Source organism: Trichoplusia ni, chromosome 3 (assembly GCF_003590095.1).
Source record: "Trichoplusia ni isolate ovarian cell line Hi5 chromosome 3, tn1, whole genome shotgun sequence".
NCBI classification, from domain to species: Eukaryota; Metazoa; Arthropoda; class Insecta; order Lepidoptera; family Noctuidae; genus Trichoplusia; species Trichoplusia ni.
This window is the reverse complement of record NC_039480.1, coordinates 13657819-13677560: the sequence shown is the minus strand read 5'-3', so window position 1 is coordinate 13677560 and position 19742 is coordinate 13657819. Positions and strand designations below refer to the sequence as shown.

Genomic DNA, 19742 nt, shown 5'->3' with positions numbered 1-19742 from the left:
TCGTGCTACTCGTTGTTTTTGTTGTGGCAGCTGGTGCTCAGGACCATTCGCAGGGTCCAGCGACTCAATCTTATTCACCACCGATGCCGTTTCTGGATTTATTTACTGGTGGAGCTAACTTATATCCGGACCCCATACGAAAGACATACTCAGAGCCATCGAACTACGTGTCATGTCCGAAATCTGATTCTCTATCGACTTTTGCGAGTATAATCGGGAGTGCTGCCAAAATAATGTTCTCAGCTGCACTTATAGCTATTTTGAAGGTTATCATTGGGAAAATACTTCTATTACCCGTCGTGTTTCTTTTATTTGTAAAAGTGGGATTCAAAGCATTCTTACTGTGGCCGATGATATCGAAAATGATGAAATACTTCAAGAGAAAAAAGAAGAAGGGTCACAAATCAAGATTAATTACGGATTGTTCCCAAAGGATCGCTTGTGTAATACAGCGATCATCTACAAGTAGTTGGGCTAACTACATAGGAGCAACTGCTACATTTTTCTTCATGGATGACCTCGAAGAAGACAGTTCTTTTGCCAAGAGCATGCTTAGTATTTTATCCGACGATAAAATAGCAGAGTGTATGTCACTGGACTGTAGTTCCGGAATCGATATAAGCTGACATCTTAATGTTTACTAACATTCAAGTATGTAGGACAATGCAGTTGCTTCATTCACATCGTGACCCAGATATAGTATGTCCAGCATAAACTGCCAAGTTGCATATTGATATTATATTAATTTATAAGTGACTGTAAATATTTGTTTTAGTTATTTATTCGCGATGAGTCAAGTGTGTATTACGTTAGCGTTTGTGTTGGTAGTAGCGCAGTATGCCTGTGGGTATCCTGGCGACTCCGCTATGTTTTTGCCGCCATTCGAGATGCGTGCTATGGGTCCGTATCCCTCACAAGCGTATCCATACCACCAAGTAAATAGACATAAACCACCTCAAGTGCCTTACACAGACGTTGTACCAAAGAAGCCACTACAAATACCTGCTGACAAACAAAGTAATCAAAACATGACTTTTAGTGAACTCGTCGACGCGCTGAACAAAATCCAAAACGGAACAGAATTTCAAAGACTCCGGACTTCTGATGCAGGTGAAAGGAAAGTTAACACGTTGTATGCACCTTCGGCTGCCGAGATGAACTTCGCTTCGAAGTACGCGCCTCCTCCGACATACGATACATCTCCTGACCCCGCATCGACGTCAGCGCAACCGAAAACGCCGCTGTTGAAACCCGACCTCGCCGGCGTCTTGACACCAAAAGTAACCAACAAAATGAGCGGCTTAATGAGCCTCCTACCCGCCCTCCTCGCCAGCCCTATGTCTGGAGGTCTGGAAAAAACGGGAATGAAGGACTTACTCATAAATGGAATAATAAAACCGCTTTTAATCTCAAAGGGCGGCATTAAAACCTTAATTAGTAAGTTAACTATTCCTGTAATAGGCTTGTTATTGATAAATTTAGAAGTTCTGGTAATTATCTGGTGGTTATGGGAGGACTGTGATATTGTGCCCGTGGAGCCTACTTACCCGGCAACTTATTCAAAGCCGGCTTATAACTACAATAATAACTCATATAGATAAGAGATAGTTTATTGCAGACATTATCCCAGTTATTTGTATCGATTTTCAATAATAAACATACTGTCGTTATGTGAGACTGAATGTAATAAATAATTTAAAAAACGGTGTTTTTTTTTATTAGTATCGACTGTAAATTGAATGTGACTTTGACTTCTCAACTATGTATATTCTATTGATAAAGAGTTTGTGTCAAAGTTTTTAAGGTGTTAATTCATTTGGGAAGAGTTCAGTTACCAAGAGGCTATTCCAAGAGGGGACCCCCTTTTCGCAACATAGCGTGCACAGCAAGCAAAAGATATAAGTTAAAATTATTTACTGTGTCTAACATCCTTCAACGTACACGTTATCTCTAAATTTTTGACACCTCAATTCCATACGGAAAAGATTTCTTTTTGTTTTTTACTCTACGATCATCGAGGAAGGGACATTTTCATATCAACATAATATGACACTCTAAATTTCTGGCAAAGTATGAATAAGACAAAGTTCCAGTTTTAAGCATTTAGATATTTTCATTTTTCTTTGTTTTTTCCCCTTGTATTTATCTCTTGTAGGTTTATCAGCTACGGCAAAGTTAACGCATGCGAGTATTCCTCTCTCCTAATTTTTTGCGTGCCCAACAGGGTTCATGTTGATTTTTGACTTGTTATTTTTTTCTACCATCTCTGTAACTCACGGAATAATAAATGATTTAGTATTAAGTATTGTGTATAACTCGCAGCGCAAAAGATAGCTGCTAACTTAGGAATATGTATTCTTATAGGTAGTACTTACTAACTTTTCGTAGTATAAACGACATGCACTGTCTCCTTGGGGCATTCCCTTGGCGTAATTTTTCTTTTCAAATTAGAATTAACACAATGATACAAGCTTAACTATAATAATACGTGTACACTGGCCACTGTCTTCAGTTTTTAAATTATTATTATTATTTAATAAAATAAAAAATATTGAAAAAAACCAAAGAATAAAATAATTTTAAATAATGTTGTTACCACTCTACTTTTGGCGACTTTTTATATTTATACTCAGAGGCCGTACTAGTTTCGGTCATAAAGTCTGCGAAGGGTAATGCTATTAGGTGTCAGGTGTCTCCATTCGTTACCTAGTCAGGCCTTATTACCGGTAATTGGGTTGTGAAGGACTGGGGACACGATTGTGATGTAAGGAGACTTGGCGTTATTCAATAAGCGGACTCTGTTAAGATTTTGTAGACTAAGACGAGTTAAGTTAAAGGATTCGATTTTAGGCCTTTAGCGCGATAGTTAGGTTGTTTAAAACGTTTTATTTCTAGATGCTATATAACAGGTAGGTGATGTCAGGAAGTAATATAGTATATACATTCATTAAAAAATTTGGTCCTCTCATATCGAAATAATATTTTTTTTTTGAACCTCCTATCTTTTTCTGGACAAATACTTTTCTCTCGTAGATGGTTTTTCATTTCTATGCACAAAAAAAAATTGCTTCACGAAATATGGTGTTATAAGTAACTTACTGTAAGCGACATTCGATGAACAATTAAACATATTATACACCGTGATTTTTAGTCGTCTTACAAAAGCAGCCCAGTTCATGTATCCACTGACTAAAATCACCGTGTATACTAACACATAATTACTATTTACAATGCCCTCCTACCTTACTACCAAATACAACAAACAAGAACAAAAAAAAGTTGCTTCGAGTTCTTTCAAAAGCTTTTAAACACAAAAATGAGTTACTCAGAAATGTTTACCGTGTTCAGTTAAGATGACAAACAATAAGCGCTTGAAATAAACTCACTAAAAGACGGCTCTCAGGAGAAATCAAGGTTGCACTGCCATACATCTTGCTACATACAATGTGTAGCGAGATATATGTACATACAGTATAGTTGAAGTACATGAATAGGTACTTTTCTCTGTAGAAAGGTAACTTTTCATTCTAGAAGAAGGTTTCGATTTTTCGTACAGTTTTATGTATGAGCTAGGTATGTTGGTGTTTGTATTGACTGACTGGTTTCGTATTTATTAGAAAATCGGTTTTTTTAAGCGTTAGCCAAACTCATACTAGTTACGATGATCATTAATTTTCATGCAGTTTCCGTCTTTTGACCAAAAAGAATTAACTTCAGAAAAAGATAAAGCACGTCTAAAACTAAGTACATGCTTTGCTAGTTCATAGACATTTCGCGTATGCAATTGATTTATTTAACCACTCTTCTATTCTATACGCAAATATCCATCGATTTTCCGAGTCCAATCCTGCTTCCTCTAAAATCCACAGATTGAATAAAACCTGTCAATAGCTGAATTCGTTTAGTATGCATCCTATCCGTTGACCGTCTTAAATATGCGACCTTGCGAAAGAAGTTCGTAAGCTTTCAGGAACCTCATTGCTGTTCTACATCGAGAATTTAAAATGGCAACAAAAGGGAAGTTAATAAAGTATTAATTAGCGTTAAATCGTGAGGAGGTTAACGAGTTTGTGTGTGACTGTGTGAGCTCATTAATGACCGGCTACGTTCATTAACATTATCTAATTGTCTGTAGAATTGTTTGATCGCACAATTTTCTCCTTCCGTACTTTGGAAAATTCTGTTCGATGTCTGAAATCATGGGTATATATCCCAGTTACTTGCGTCATCCAGCCTAATTCAATGTATTGCTCTTACATGTTTAAAAATATATGAACGCGAAATAGTTCATAATATTGTGATAGGTAAAAGCCATATTAAATATTGGCTTTATTTATTGAAAAAGTAGACCTGATTCAAATTTCAATTTATTACCGCGCCAAAATACTAAAGAACTCGACTGTCCCTATTATAGGTATCTGTACCGTATCTTTAACAGACTAGTCAGTCCTTAATGTCAAGATTTTAGTAATTAGTTTAGTTTAGACGTCACTCTTAGTTTTACCAGCATTCCTGTTTGAAAATTAAAGGGCTTAGAACTATGTTGAACAAGTGGGCTGATCCTAATTACTGCGAAAGACTTAGATAGAACCAAGAACTGTTAGAATCCTGGAAATAGGGTTGATCTTAAATTAATTAAAGCTTCTAAATATTACATTGACAGCTTAAACAGTCACATTAACCCCAACCTATTAACATTATCAATGTTATAGACAGTCCATTCTGCAGGGGCAGCAAGAGGTACGAAGAACCGGTTACACAATCCTGGAATACACAGGAGTAACTATCGGGCAGAAATTCTCAGACTGACTTCCCATTCACTAGGTTCCTAACATCCCTGAGAATTCTGTGCTTCTAGAAGAAGTTGGAATGCTGGAGGGACTGTCCAAAAACACCCAATGAACAATCTACGTGCGGACATGCAGGAGCACAGGAAAAGATAACAAGTAGGTAATGGTCTGTATATTTGTGCCCAACTTACTAAAAATGTTATCGAATAAGCTTAGTTTTGCTCTATAACAGCAAACACAGTGCTTATTATCTTAAAGAATAACAGGTCGATTCAGTAGCTTTTATGTCTATCTATTTACACAAAGAACGCTTAATTCAATTGATTTTAGGTTTTGTAACGTACGGAACGCGGATCCTAAGAGCTGTTCTCTGAGCTGATCTAAAAACAAATTATCTGTCGTAAAGGTAAAATGAATCCTTGATTATTCATACACACAATGTTCATAAATTTGTCAAAGAATTTTGAATTTACTTTTTAAGCAATTAAGTTCAGATTGTTTTTTTGGGATAAAAAATATTCGTAAATACGAAGCAAACAAGCGTAAACTCGTAGAGTTGTGTGAAATTTCATCAAAAAAAATGCATTGTCACGCAGTAGATATTAAATTTCAGATCAGGGAAGTGCATCTAATTATTTGCAAGATTTGATTAAAATCCAAGCCAGAATATGTGAATATTTAATACAACAGATGCTTGAAACCTTGCTGCTTGATGCTTGCTAGAAACCAATCTTCAAGGTAATTCCAATGCAATACAGATACTTATCTAAAGTTTAAGACCCCATCAATATCTTAAACAACATTGTTATTACTATCAAAACAGATTCGGTTTCAAATGATCGTTTTTCCAAGCCGTAAATGTGTTAGAAAATCAGCGCTCCCACAAAACTGACGGCTATTGGCTATAATTCGTGCGTAATAATCGTGATTGGTTCAAGCTTTCGCTTCGTGCCTAAATGCCGGATAATACGTTAAATATTGCCTACATTCATGTAGATTGCTTTAGGTACGATGAAAAACGTCTCTCATTGAAAGTTATTCGACTCGGTGATCAATAGAATAGGTGGTATAGTATTTTTAATGAAAATCTTGAAACTATTACATGGTTAATCAGTGACATTTAAAGCATGAAGCGACTCAACTGAATCTGACTGTAGCAATTTTTTTTATTTATGTTCTAAGTAGGCGATGAAAGTTTCCAATAGTGGCGGGTTCCGGAATTGGATTGGATGTGAATGGATGCAGATACAGTTAAGTATCTGCATCCATTCACACCCAATCTATTATTGTGGGTTACTAAACTAGTCGGGAATATGAGTTTAAAACGTGGTGAATTGCAACGCATTGTCACGCACTCACCAAAAGGGGAGTGACGTCGCCCGGTTGTTCAGATTAATTTAGCTAGAGTATGTCACTGTCCACTTCATGCCCCAAGGAGGCATCAAGGAGGCAAGGAGGTGGTTATCCGTAAGTATTCCCGGTTTGACCAAAAAAGTATCGCTGATTTTTTCTCGTGTCTTAAACGAAGAGGTAACAGTCGTATATTTTTTTAGTTCCATCATCAAAGCAGAGTCACAACAGATACTTGCAAAACAGGTCATATCCTAAATTTTAGCCGCTACTAATTTAGGTTAATAAAGTAGAGACCTAGAAATTAAAGAAAATCTCAATTGCATATCAGTTTTCGTTGTATAGACCTCCTATCGCACACGCAGACTAAAAAACTATGCTAGAGATGTAACTTGGAATGCCTACCACCAACTCTTGAATTAAAGTCTCGCAATTGTGTAAGCGAGACATCGTACTTCATATGTAGAGCGATATCCCGCTTCCACCACTACAAAAGTACTTTAAAGTAGCCGTAGCCAGTTAGGTTAGGTAACATTTGACTGACACGCTAGTTTATTAGGACGTCATGTGTCGTGGAAACCTCGTCAGTCAGCGAGGGCGTCATGTGTGCTTGACGTTGATGGTTCAGGTTGTTGTGATTGTCTCCGTTTTAGAGAGCGAAATGTCTATCTCTGAGCACACACACACACAGTATGTGGACAAGTGGAAAACACTTCAAGGCAAATTTTGTTACGTTTTTTATTATATTAAAAGTAAACGTATGGTTTGCAGATACTGAGTTTGATACTGCTCAAATAGTATAATTTTGTTATTGGTATTATTTGACACTCAACTAATTTACGGTCGTTACAGACGTTGCTTTACCTCAATTTTTATTTACATTATTTGTTGTTAAAGCGGCAACTGTAATACATCATCTATTAAAATTTTAACTTTCTAGGATTCCATTTTTACCTTTTGGGTACCTAACAATAAAAAAGATTTCTTCAACTCTCAATAAGATAAACTCAAATAATATTACTTAATTTAATCTAAACCAAAAGGTACAAGGTCACGGGGTCAATATTAGGTCGAGTTGATTTGGAAAATGATAGCGGGGAAGATTCGACTTCCGAAGATTTTAATGAAAATATAAAGTTTTAACGTCTATTAAGACGATTGTATTTGAAGGAGAAAATTCGAAGATATTTCATTCAAAGATAGGCAAAATAATTGTACACTTACTTTTAGTTTCTCTGCTCTATCTGTTAGTTGATTGGTAGAGAAATGCTAATTCATTAAGTCCGTCATTGTGTTCATTTTGTGTAAGAAGTATTACGGAAAATAAGAAGAAAACCATTTTAACTGATTGCTGTGTAAGTTCTAAGAGACTTGATTTCTCTGTCTAGCAGACCTTTCCTAGACCTTTACTATTACCTACATCATCGAAGGAACAAATAAAAGGTTGGGGAAACATCGCACTTCAAAAATATAAAGTGCCCGTGGACTTTCAACATTGAGGTATAATGTGGCTGCTTTTATTTATTGAAAACGTATGTTTATGTACTCTCTGACTACTTCGGATTTCGCCCTATTACAATGAGGTAGCTGTAACATACAAGTTGGTACATAAGTAATAAGTATAAATTATGTAATATATTATGCCCTAACACCTAAGGGCTTAAGATAACCGATCAAAGATGTTATTGCACATGGATTACCAAACAGACTCATGTAAGATCATAACAAAAATAGGTAGTACTTCATCATCATCATCAGCCCGTCTCAGTCCGACACTGGACATAGGCCTTTCCTATGTCACGCCACTGAGCTCGATCTTCAGCCCGCAGGGATTGGAGAGCCTTTTATTTGGTCCTTCCGAATACCCCACTGCTCATCTCCCCCTGCCTGCAGTACTCAAATACCCAAAGTTAACTATCTTCAAAATACATAAATTTGTCCTCTCTTAATTACATTAATATCATTCCCATGTATCAATGACTCATTACTCCCCTTACTATTTTAATGAACATAATTAATTAATAAACCTCACGTATTGGCTATGTCAGGGAAACCGAATTCAAAAGCTACATTATGGGGCGAAATGAACGATGTTTGTTTGTGTATGCGTACTTATATAGAAATGTGGGTCTGTTTATTAATTCAGGTGTACTATCGTGTAGCAAAATTTCTCCACCCTCATATTATGTCTTCGGCCTTTTAAAATAAAATTAGTTGAATGCGACTTGGACTCGAATAGTCCCGTAGAAATTTGCGAAAATAAATTCTCACCTATCACATTTCTGAACGTACTTATGAATTTGTTGCTGTGGCGACAATAAAATACATCATCAGCTTAGTGAACAGATGGACAGACGGATGGAGACTAAAATAAAGATCGGGGTTAATCAAGTAACAGTGGTAACGTTAATAAATTTATTTTTTACCCAACTTTTGTTTATTTTTTTCTTTGAACATTGACTATAGTTTGGGTTGAGAAAGTTGAACATTTGTATGGTCGGAAGCCATATTTTAAATACATCCATTTCTATTAAAAATGCCTATCTATGCACGTGTCTACATGTAAAAGAATAGCTCAATGTTTATTTGTTGTTGCGTAATATCGGCTATGGGATTCGAGTTTCCTTATTGAAGAGGGGTTGACCCCGTAGGTTATGGGCTCGATGTTAAAGGTGGACTCCCCTGCCGCTGTTTCGGTTGTTTGCCCTACGGAGACTGACCCTGTATAATATATATGCCTTGAGGTTAGTTAGGCATGTTCAATGTGAAATATTAAAACAAGTGAAAATCTCGTGATATCTGATCACATAAATTTGAAGAAATTTTAACGTTTCGGATTTGCTTGTTTTGTATGTGTTTGTGTTTTGAAACAGCAGAATATTTATTATATATATATATAACTTATTTTATGTTATACCTATTCTAATATATACATAGATTCCGGTCTGTGTTCCGGTCTTCTCAGATGTAGAGTAAGAGAGATGCCATTCTACACCGCGTAGCCTCCATCTCGCTTATCCAACTGCAGCAGTCATATTTGAAGAGATAGTAGTAAAGGACAATAATGTTTGTAATTCATGGTTTATGTTCATCAATACATTACGAGTATGTGTTGTTGCCTCGGAATTGAGTTTCTTTATTATTTTCACCCACGGTAGAGCACAGATGAAGTAAGAGATTGTTTGTGTGTTGAAAAGAGCTTGATTCAAGAAACTGTGTACTGTACTATTTCTGAAAAGGAGATGGTTTATTTTAGGTTTATTTGAGATGGTCCATGTTAACAAGGGTTTAACGATAAGTCTTTCTAAATATGTTGTTGTCATGTTTCGTGGTTTTGAACTGTAGGATAAGTTATACCTACTTTAAGTAGTTTTAGTTCAAAATGAAAAGTGACATTAGGTGCTTATCTACATCTAATACTTCTCTACATAAAGAATCTTTGCGAACTCTACCCCGTAAATATATTCTTACGAAAAAAAAATACACATATTATTAAATTTCGCCGACAGGGGCGGCGCGCGCGACATTTCACAAACTTCGCAAAATTATAATTTAATGAAGTCTACATCATTCACAGAAAGTTGTGTCGCCATTCGCACAAGCTACTCTTAATTTGACCTGCGTAATAACAACAATTGACAACTGGTAGGTCCAAACGTGACTAGAATACCCCAAAAGGCTTTGTAACCTAGTTAGGTCTTGTCCCCTTACTTTGGTAGCTACATTCCTGCAAGATACCGTTGTTGATGTAGGGTATCATTTTGAGATACACGGCTCTCGTATTCCATAGTATGATTGGCGTTTGTTGTTTATGCCAATGACGTGCGGCCCAGTGGGTACCTAGAGTGTGTTTTGTTTTACTGCGAAGCTTTGAGATGCGTGTACGGTTCATACGTTGAATAATACATATCCAGTTTGCATGACAAGTGAAGATCGATGTCGATGCGAACGGCCGGTGCTCAGGACACCTCCTAATCATTAAGTAGAGTAGATTCCCTAATTTTTTTTCGTTTGTTTTACTTGTTCAAGTTTGTTAGTACTCACTTTTTGTTTTCAAAAACATTTTTTCCTCTTTTGTTTCATTTTTAATGCTATAATTTCAGAGATAATTTTGCTTTCGAGTGGAAACACAATGGAAATGTTCCAAACAAAATTAATCTACTTTGTGATAAATTTAACAATTTAACGTCATTCGTGAAAACTCGGAATCTCCTTTCATAATCATTGAAGCGCTCTACTTGTATAAAATTGGGTCAATATTCGCGTACAAACAGTGAGGGCGCACGAAAAGTTTATCCTAAAACAGTAATGTCACAAAATAGGTTCTTAACCTATTTCGCTAGTGGTGCTACAGCTTCAGATCTCAAGAGTACAGCCGTTTGTACCCATTCGATAACGTGAAACAATTGTAAGAAAATTAGCTTGATGAGGTTTTCAACGAACGTACATATTTTCTTTAAGTTTTATTGTATTTACCTACCCAATGACAGGTTTGTTGACTTAAGGCTTGTTTACTGTATCCTTATTTTACAACGCTCCATTGTTATTCTAAAATATACAAACATAAATTATAATAACGAACGCAGATGTTATGAATCATTATAACATCTGCGTTCGTCTTTTATGCCCTTCAAACATAAATCGTGTAGGTCATTTAGATGTAAGCACTCTGAAACGAACGCTCTTTTTTACGAGTTACGAGCTTATTCTGAAATTGAGAATCGAGGTTATTTCAATAAAATCGGATCAAATTAAGGTTTCGTGTGAACAGGATACTGGAAATAAAAGTAGGCTAGAGGCGACGGTCGTTTTGCAATCGAGTGTTTGTGTCGGTGCGGAGTGAAGTGTGTAGCAGGGTGCGGCGCGGCGCGGCGGGGCTGCGCGGCGGCGCGCGGCGTCGATAGCGCACCGGCCTGACGTCGGCCGGCCCACCCGCCCGCGCCGCGCCTGGCGCACGTCACACCGACACCCGCGACACCCTCGCCACCCGAGCCGAGCCGCGCCGACCACCACATCGCGACGCGCATCATCACCCCTGTGACTGTTTACTGTGATCATCAAGCGAGACCTAGCCCTAGGAACCACCCAGTGCCACGATATCTTTCAAATCAGTTTTTGGTGAAAACAAACACATCACACAGCATAGCGCAAGCGCGCCGCAAGCGGACATGATGAGAGCGGCCATCTTGGCCGAGGACGCACTTTCGCCTCGCCCCAGCTTCAAAGCTCGTTTTGAAAGCTCTATATAAGCCGTAAGGGTCGAGCAATGCGTCGTGATATGAGCACCGCGGCGTGCGCCCTCTGAGGCCGCCCCGCGCCGCTATCGATCCGGTAGCGTCATGGCGCCCGCGGAGTGAATGCGGACATCGGGACAGCGCCGCAGCCCCGGTACGCGAGCGGAGCGCCCGCCCAGTGATAGTGCTAGAGTGGTCGCGCGGCATGTGAGACAGAGTGTCGGCGTGGTTGGGAGGGCGCGCGGGAGGCGGCGGGCCCGGCTGACCGCGCGCCATGGGCGAGGAGTACGCGCGCTCACCCTGCGAGCGCTTCCCCGCAACGGGCGCGTTCAGCGTGGCGCCTCCGGAGCGGCTGAGCCCGCCGCCACCCGCGCCGCTGCCGGACCGCTTCTCGGCGTCCCCGCGGCGGGTGCGCCGCTGTGCGGAGGCCGAGCGCGCGCGGCGCCCGCGCTACGTGCCGCCCGCAGCGCACGTGCCCGTGGAGCGCTATGTGCCGCGGCCGCCGGCCCCGCTGCGCCCGCCGCCCCCGGTGTACTGCGGGCTGGCGTGCAGGCCGCCGCCGCCCGCACCTCGCAAGTGCTGCGGGCCCGCATGCCGCGAGGACATCGCGGGCTCGCCGCCACCGTCCCGCTACGTGGAGTACGTGGGCGCGGCGGCCGCGCGCCGCCTGGCCTGCACACCGCCGCCGCCGCCGCCGCCCGCGCTGCAGCTGCCCTGCGAGCCGCAGGAGCCTCCCTGCTGCGTGCAGGCTCGCAGGCGACCGCAACCACCACATGATTGGTAAGTACTAGAGAACCCAAGAACCCATAACATGGAAACATGACGTGTCAGACTCTAACAAACACCCTGTGTGACTATGTTTATCCTCTATCAATTCAATGACTGAAACCAAATAACCACTTATCTATGTGGTTCGAATACAAAAACAAGCTGAAATGTGCCACCCCTACATGTAGACCCACCTCTAACATTCCGAGCCTATTTCTCTCCGTCCAACTGCGTAAAAATGTCGATGTGAGTGGTGTAGCATAAAAGCGTTTTTAATAATTCGCCGATGATAGCGAAAGCCGAACCATTATAATTGGTTAATATTTTGTGGACCGATAACGTGTGATTGATGGCGGGCTGGCTAACGATCGACGTTTGTGAGTTACTCACATCCTATATACGCAGAGATTAGTCCGCCGCGTCGCCAATGTTCGACTTTGTTCGACGACACTCGTTTCGCTAAATACCCAAAGATCGCGTCGGAATGTATATGAAATACCTACCAACATATATTTGCCCTTGTTTACGGTATATCGAGCTTACATTCTGTAGCCCACGACTGACTTTTTTCTTCGAATCGAATGGTTCGAACAGCTAGAACACAACACAATTGGGTCATTAATTAACGACTGTAGACTTAATTATAGTGAAGCCCGAAATTATTTTAGTCTGCAAACCTATTGGAATTGTACCAAAATTGGTTACTGTTCTCCGTTCCCTGTATTGTATTATGGCGTCGTAAACACTGGTAGCTTTTGTAGTGATTATGTTGTTCACTATTTCGTACGAATTGTATTTGGAATACGAATGCCGATGTCCTGATTGGTGCTTAGAATTCTGATAATCATTAGTGGGTAGATATCGATTAGGTAACGTCATTTGTGCTGATATGACTTTGACACGAAATGACAGCCAATGTCAAATTAAAAATTACATGTAATACTTGTTTATTGAAGTGATTTTAAACATTCTGACTGATAACCCAAGTTTTTTGCGACACTATTCTATTAGAGAGTTTCAATATTTATTTTCGTGAATTTCGATTTCGTAATTTGACTAATACTCGAGAAATTTATTGAATTACTTGGTCTAGACGAATAAAATAACTTTGATGTATTTTACGTAAATATAAGAGAATTTTTGTCTCATTTGATTAATTCAAAACATTTTGCGCTCTTTTAAGCATAAAGATTGTGTTTTGCAATGTTGATATAAACTTAGGGAAGGTGTAATTTCATAAACAAACCCGATAAAAAGTGATCTTAAGTGATGAAGTGAACTAGTCCTACCTCTTTTTTAACAAATCTACATACTCTGTAGTCGAAGAAAATCCGTCGTTGTGGTCATTTTTTCAATGTTGTTGTATAATTCAAAAACTAACCCGATAAACAGTGGTCTAAAATAATGAAGTGAACTAGTCCTACCTCTTTTTTTTTACAAATCTACTCACTCTGTAATCGAAAGCATCCTGTGTTGTTGAGATATTTTTCCGTTACTTTTTTTTTATTTTTGCTCATTGTAATTCGTAACTCTGTTTAACTTGTACTTAGTTGCTTGTCTTAGTCGAGAATTGTGGTTTACACACATTACCCTAATTCCGATGGATGTCAAGGGGACCCCATTCGTAACCCTTAGTCGTTCGTAGGTTTGTCACGGGGTTTAAATGTTATGAAGCGTAATATGGCAACGCAGTTTTCACAGGTACATTTTTAAAGGGATTTTCCCCATTTTTCACATCTTGCCATAAATAAAAAAGTTTTAACGTAATGTTATGTGTGAGATGATGATGATGTTATTGATAACATTGTGAGTAAGTGATGTCAATGTTGAGATACTTAGATTAGATCGATTTGACCCACCTAGTGTTTAATGACAATGCCTTGTAAAACGTGTCACAATTGAAAACAAGTGTTAACCGATTGTTATAGAATAACTACTTATGTTGTAAACTTATCTTAATCGATACTACGGGTACAGACACTGACATATTAAATACACAATGAATAGAACACAGTATATTTCCACAAAGAAACACTTTAAAAATTATAACACAAGTTTCTTGCATTTTAGTTAGTGCTTTCTTAATCTGAAATTATTTAGAAGTAATAATTCGACATTAAAACAGGATCAATTAACTGACAATTTTCAACTTTATAGAGCAGACATTTTCTAGCTGTCTACCCACATAGTGTCCTTCATAAGTTCTAACATTTACTCATGTTTTGTATACAATGCAATGAATTTCTTATCTCCTTGCCTTTTAAAACAAGACTTGCATCTGTAAATGAGAGACATCGCTCTACACCCTGCAGTGCTCTATCTCGCTCTTATTGTTCATCCACTTTTGTACCTTACTGTACTATACACGAAGGATAGGTGTAGTCTACATTCTTATCAGTATTGGAGTTAGATATCGCGATAATACACCGGTATGTATCATTATCGTGCACTCGTGTCGTTCCCAATTAAACCTAACAAAGTGAGTGAAGTGAAAAAAAAACAAATGAAATAAGTGTTTGTGTGATTTGAAATATGACAATGTGGTGTATAGTTTCTCTGTGAATATACGATTGGATCTATGAAAGAAAAGTAAGTGGAAAATGTAGTTTGTTTAATTCATGTGAAATGTTATCGTGTTTTATAATGATTGTTTGATTCTGAGGTTGAATTTTGAATCGTCGCTTTATAGGTTACATTTCTTACATATTATTGAATTTTATTTCGTATTTTAGTGACTTAAGTAGCTGTTTGTTGTATTAAAGTAAGTCTAAAATCTTGGTTATTGAACAGACTAATATTACTCTACAATAACAATACAGATTCGTCGAATATCGATGATTTTCCATATTAATATTATTATGAAAAAGTACTCTCTGTCAGTCAGTCTGTTATATGTTTGGAGTCTCTTTGAGCAACTAAACATTTAGATAAACTTCGGAGATTATAGTTAGAACTCCAAGAATTTTAAAATCTTAACGGTTTACAACAAAAACAATAACCATGCAACTCAGAAACATCAGTAACAGTACTAACTTCACATTCATTTATAAATATTAATACATACTTGATCCCGTAAAGTATGACTCATGTCATATTACATTTTCATATCAATTTTGACGAAAATAGTCAACTACTTACAGCGGTTATCGTTCAAGTTTGTTCGCCTATTCAAATGTCGACTTCGAAACTTAAGGGATCCTTGAGTTGATTTCTTTGAAGATTTGACGTTCTATTCCTCCGGGGAGATTGGGTTTAGGACAAGATGTTTTTAAAAATTCATACATATCGAGTAAAAATATGTTTGAGCTAAAACTCTTTTGCTGATCTGTGAACATTTCTGTTAAGACAGAAACGAAATCCGATTTAGTAAGTGCCAGTATTTTCAGTGATAAAGGAATAGGGGTGGTTTTCTTTCAATGCTTGGCAAGTAGTTTAATGAATTGTAAGAGATATGTATTTTCCCGTAAACATAAATTAATCAAATTACAGTCAATCGAATATACCGTTACGTCACTTCTGTGAAGAATTATGACGTCACAAGCTTCCCTCAACTTTAAAGCAGTTAACTTTGTCAACAATAAAATTCGTGTCTAATGTTTTTCAATTGTCTATCTGGTAGCCTAAGCCTTTTTTTAAACCTTGTCATCCCTATTGGTGTTAAGTATGTCTTTACTATACCAGATGACAAGCCTATTTCATTACGTAACTAATAGCACAAAATGTACTAATTGCATAGTTTTTTTTTATGTCTAGTTACTTTGAAAATCTTATTGTGTTTACCGACCTTTTTGCTGATGGTACTCCTTAGTCTTAGATCAATAATCCTGTAGGAAAGTAGTTGTGTAAATAGCTGGAGGCAGAGCGAAGTGAGAAAGGGTTTCGCAATATATTGTTTTCGTTTACTTTGCTTCTTGATTTAATTCCCAATCTGAATGTTTGAGCTTTTTATATAAATGTTTAGGTATTTGTGGTTGCTAGAGTTCCGTACCCAAAGGGTAAAAATGGAATCCTGTTACTGAGGCGCCCTGTTTGTCAGCTTGTCCTTCCGTCTGTCACCAAGGTTTATCTCATAAACGATGTATTTCTGTCGAGATTGCGCTGTAGCATCAAATCTTCTTTTTTATACATTACAATTAATTGCTGTTCGTAAGAATCGCTAAAACTCAAGAACGGCTGAACCGAATTGCCTTATTTTAGTCTTGAAATATTCTTAAAAGTCCAGTGAAGGATTAAACAGTAATAAAATATGGAAAAGTGGCAAAAAAATGTGTTTTCTTCTGCATTGTTATCATCGACTGTTAAACGGTACGTAGTTCGCCGGGACATCTAGTATTTATTAAAAATAAAGCTCGGGCTTGATACGGCCATGAAGGCAAAGGTTTCTCTATCGATTCCCAGTAGATATAACATAAAAAACTTTTCTTCTTTTTTTGACTTATTTATTATACCTAAATACGAACAGAATAAAATCCTAAAAATAAAAATACTCCAGTCCGTGTTAATATGACAGTAAACATAACGCGTCAAGTTTCAAAAAGACTTACATTCGTTCATCTTTCTGCTTGCCTGGTTTTGTGGGATTCATGAAAGAATTCACTGTTATAAATTTTATTTCTTTTTTTGTATTCAATAGCTATTGCTTTATTTAGGTCCCTTTTTAAGGGTTTTATTTCCAGAGGGTAAAAATGGAACACTATTTACCGAGGCCCCGCTGTAGGGCTGTTGGTTACTAGGCTGTTTTAATTAACCGTCGTAGATAGACAATTGAAATTTTCACATAGAATTTGTTCCTGTTGTTACTGTCATAAATTTGATGGGTGACAAATTTTGTTCGTAAATTTGTCTTTCTTTGTCTCATTTGTATGTAAGATTCAGTGTCCTGAGTCACAGTTAATTGTTCTTTATTTTAATTTCGTTGTACTGTTTGTATATCTCTTCTGTACTATGTCCACTCACCTTGTATTCGAGTATTGATAACTCCATCGCCTTGTGCCTACAAAATAATACACAAGATCAGCTTTAAGAAATAAAGCTAAGCGTTTGTCATTGCACTGGTCTACAATTAATTGTCATTTTTTATTTGATAGACAAGAAAATAGATTATTTGTATCTTTTCACGATATTGAACGACTATGTTGACAAATACAGCGAAAGAACCCGCGAAGCGAGGCTAGTAAATAAAACGTCACAAAATATCATTAAAGAAACAGCATGGCTATTTAACCTAGACATCTTTGCGACTACCTGCCTCCCAACGTTAAAATCTGCCTCGACCCTTTTCCTAAAAACCTATAAAATGCTTATCATACCTTTTGCTGGGACCCTAAAAGGCATCTAGGTTGTGTTCCGTAGATAAAGGTTGTCACTATTTAAGTCTACATTACCCTACGCAGTATTTACTTTTTGAAGGCCTCTTAAATATATTTCTGTGTGACAATTGTGATAAAGCTGGTAAATACTTTTGAAAACAAAACACAAACGTAATTATTTATTTAATATTGTTTTTACTCTAGCGTAGTTTTAGAAAAAGCCCGCCTCGTTTCGGAACCAACTGGAGTCCTTAATTTATATTTGAGTTAATTATTATCCCAATAAATACGCGTGCGTTCCAAAATAAATACTTATGAGTCCTCATAAAATGCTAAGCGGTTCTTAAACTCTGTTAAGGAAATAATATATTATTAGACCAATATACACAATATAGTTAACATCATAGTTTTACCTGTACAGTTTTTATTGTGCAAGTTTAAAAGTCTGGAAAAACTATGCAATTGGGCAGGCACACATTTTTGCGCACAAAACGTGTTGAACGTAAAAGTTAAACGTGTGAAGTATGATTGGCTAACTTAGTGTATAAATTAGACTGTATTTGGGTTGCAGGCTGTATGTAGGCTGTTACGAAAATGATTTTGTGTATATATATCTTGTTATGTACACACATTTTATATTCAAACAAACGTTCAGACTAAACAGTAGCGTATTTCACGTCGCTAACATCTTTATTACAAGGAAACGTAAAAATCTATATCCGATACCAATATACGGTGACGTCACTTAGACACGCGACTGACGATCGACTGAACTCTGGAGGTATACAACCTGTTTTAACTAAAGACTTATCGAAAAGAGAGACGGGGCTATACATGGCGTATAAATCCATCTCCCTTCCACAATAGCAGTAGTGTAACTTATGGAGGTAATGGTAGGCTTTCTGAGGATATCAGAAGAAAGTTATGGAGTCGTAGGGCTATGAGTGTGATCGTTAAGTTGTGAAAAAGAGGGGTTGAGTGGGGATGCGATGTTGTGTATAATTTATCTATTTATATTTGTCATTAGAACTCGCTTGATATTACGACGAAGGGATGATATTCTTTTACTCCATCGTAAGGTTTTTCAAGCTGCATTGTTCGTCGGTTTCCCATTGCTAAAAACGCATATAGAAAATAATGGATTACTTCAAAATATTTACCTAATCAAAAACTTAATTTACTAAAAATTGTGCATTTGTGAGAAGATTAAAATATCATTTAATATAAACACTCATCAAGTGTGTAATCAAAAACATATCACATAAATAAAGATCGCTTTTGAATTTATCTAATTAATGTCATGTAGGTCAATGATAGGTTATATTTAATCGATTTTCGAGTTCAAAGAAAACATTATATTCATTATCAATCCGATACGAACCGTGTACGATAATAATATGCCACATAAATGGATATCGTATTAATTATTCCCACAAGAACGATCGTGTTGTATGCATTGTAGTACGACTGAATCTCACTGGACTGATAATGTTGATACTTCAATTATGAATAAATCATGTTCAAATTGTACTCTTCAAAAAATAAAAACAAGAGAGAGGCATTTCTCTTTTGTTTTCTTTTCTTCAAATCACATTCTAGTATTAAAGTATTCAAAAGGTTGCCTGCAAGGAGATTTTCATCGCATCTAGAGTGCCTATGAGTAGTGCTATTATGGAAGTGCAACAGAGTACTACATTGCGTAGATTGGCATCTCTCTTTAACACCTTCAATTATACATACTACTGTAAAAGGTTGAGGAAGACAGCGTTACAGAATATCCCAAATTATTTAGTCCCAACATCAGTGTTCCTTATTTATTCAAAATCTGTGTAAATAAGGAAATTGTAACACTGGGCCTTATTTATAGGTATTTACTTGGAACTACTGCCTCGTCAATATTGGTTCTTAGTTTCTAGAAGTTCATGTTTGTGAAATCGTAGGAATTTCACGATCAAAATATATACAAAGATTACAAGTTTATAAATGATCAGAAATCTATTAAACTGTTGAAATATATTTTTACAAACGTAGTATGTAGCAAATTCTGCTCCAATTAATAAGCTAACAGCGTATGTGGGAATAACAATTTATAGAATAAACAACGTCCCAAAAGTGGAAAACAACTACCAAAACTCAAGTGTAACACAACGTAGGCAACCCTATAAAGGAACATAAAAAAATATACTCGCAAAGATTTTACGCACAATATCAGGGTTGGCAAAGGTAAAAGAAATTATCCTAAGTAAGGAAACAAGGTACGTGATTTATTGATAACCTTACTGAAACGTAGG

At 37.4% G+C, this 19742-nt stretch overlaps 2 protein-coding genes across 2 annotated transcripts; both read left to right on the top strand.

The window, feature by feature from the left end:
- The first annotated feature begins 776 nt into the window (after positions 1 to 776).
- LOC113492012 lies at positions 777 to 1695 on the top strand. The gene has a single exon (XM_026869274.1). The coding sequence runs from the start codon at positions 789 to 791 to the stop codon at positions 1599 to 1601; it is 813 nt and encodes a 270-aa protein (XP_026725075.1). The 5' UTR covers positions 777 to 788; the 3' UTR covers positions 1602 to 1695.
- A 9414-nt stretch (positions 1696 to 11109) lies between these two features.
- On the top strand, positions 11110 to 12485 carry LOC113492407 (formin-like protein 5). Its single transcript, XM_026869885.1, has one exon. It carries the CDS (start codon positions 11649 to 11651, stop codon positions 12156 to 12158), a length of 510 nt encoding a protein of 169 aa, XP_026725686.1. The 5' UTR covers positions 11110 to 11648; the 3' UTR covers positions 12159 to 12485.
- The last annotated feature ends 7257 nt before the right edge of the window (positions 12486 to 19742 follow it).

Excerpts from the sequence above, each read along its gene's own strand:
- LOC113492012 (XM_026869274.1), top strand. The coding sequence starts at position 789 with ATGAGTCAAGTGTGTATTACGTTAGCGTTTGTGTTGGTAGTAGCGCAG.
- LOC113492407 (XM_026869885.1), top strand. The coding sequence starts at position 11,649 with ATGGGCGAGGAGTACGCGCGCTCACCCTGCGAGCGCTTCCCCGCAACG.